We start from the raw sequence: 1,160 nt of genomic DNA on the forward strand, positions 1-1,160 counted from the left end.
GTCCTGCACCAACTCAGTGAGCCAGACTCCCTGGGGATGGAGGGGGGCAGGTGGAAGGAGAGTTGGGTGTTGTGTCCCATGACCCTGTGCTGCCCAACTGTGCTGTCCTCACAGGACTCACCTGATGCCTCCTGGGAGCCCATGGCCAAACTCTCGGTGAGTTGTGTGTGGGTGCACCAGAGACCTCAGGCTAAGCGGGTAGGGGAGCTAGGGCTGTCCTCCATGACATCTCCCTTCTCCACAGAGCAAGCTCACTTCTGTCAGCCTGCGTGGGATCAGCCACTCCAGCTCTGCTAATGACGTGGGCGCTAACGACTTCCACGGCAATTACGCCTTTGAGGGCATTGGCGATGAGGATCTGTAGTGCCCCCTCCCCAGGACAGCCCCGGCCTGAGCGAGGGCCTTCGCTGAGGAATGTACGACCTGCAGCCAGGTTGCAATCAACGTGCCTCTCACCTGCTACATCCACCTTTCCCTGCTCCCCGGGGCTGGGAGCTCCCCCCCAGCCCGCCACTGCCTTCGGGGTGGGGGCAGCTGAACTCCTCCCGCTGCTGGCTCCAGCTGGGAGAGGGCTCGTTTGACCTGAACAGTTGGCCCGGGCAGAGCCCTGGAGCTGCAGTGCAGGGCCTGGCCCAGCCTGGGGGCAGAGCTGCTCCTGGCCCAGCTGGGAAGGCCTGGCCCAGCCTGGGGGCAGAGCCAGGCAGGCTCCATAATGCCAAATTAGCATTTAGGTTTGTGCTCCGAGACAGAGTGCAGTAAGCTGTCTCGGGGGCTCCGCGCAGAGTCCCCTCTAACCCGCTCATAGACGCCAGCATAATCTAGGCTTGTAACCACGTATCTCCTGCTGCTCAGCCCGACAGAGCATTAATGGACAGTAACTGATGTTTACACACTGCAACAATGATTAAAACGGATCCTGATTGGTACCAGGCTGTCTGTTGGGGGGTGCCTGCTGTCCCTCCCCTCTCCGTGCCAGCCCCGTGCTGTCCTCTGTAGCAGAACAAGGCCCCCAGGGTGAAGAGCAGATAACAAAACCGACTGTTTAATGCTTTTATACACAATATAAATTACACTGACCAGCACGGCGACCGCCATGGAACCAGTCCTGTTCCCCCCTCCCCCCTTTTCCCCAAACCCTGGCAGAGGAAGGCTCTGGCAGG

At 60.0% G+C, this 1,160-nt stretch overlaps 1 protein-coding gene across 1 annotated transcript in view; it reads left to right on the forward strand.

The window, feature by feature from the left end:
• The window catches only part of SNX17 (sorting nexin 17), a 5,447-nt gene extending 4,521 nt beyond the window's left edge, over positions 1-926 (forward strand). Inside the window, 2 exon segments of the mRNA XM_031065039.1 lie at positions 115-156; positions 245-926. Coding sequence (XP_030920899.1) covers positions 115-156; positions 245-364 — 162 coding nt within the window. The 3' untranslated portion in view covers positions 365-926.
• The last annotated feature ends 234 nt before the right edge of the window (positions 927-1,160 follow it).

The sequence above is a fragment of the Geospiza fortis genome, unplaced genomic scaffold, assembly GCF_000277835.1.
Source record: "Geospiza fortis unplaced genomic scaffold, GeoFor_1.0 scaffold1103, whole genome shotgun sequence".
Taxonomy (NCBI): domain Eukaryota; kingdom Metazoa; phylum Chordata; class Aves; order Passeriformes; family Thraupidae; genus Geospiza; species Geospiza fortis.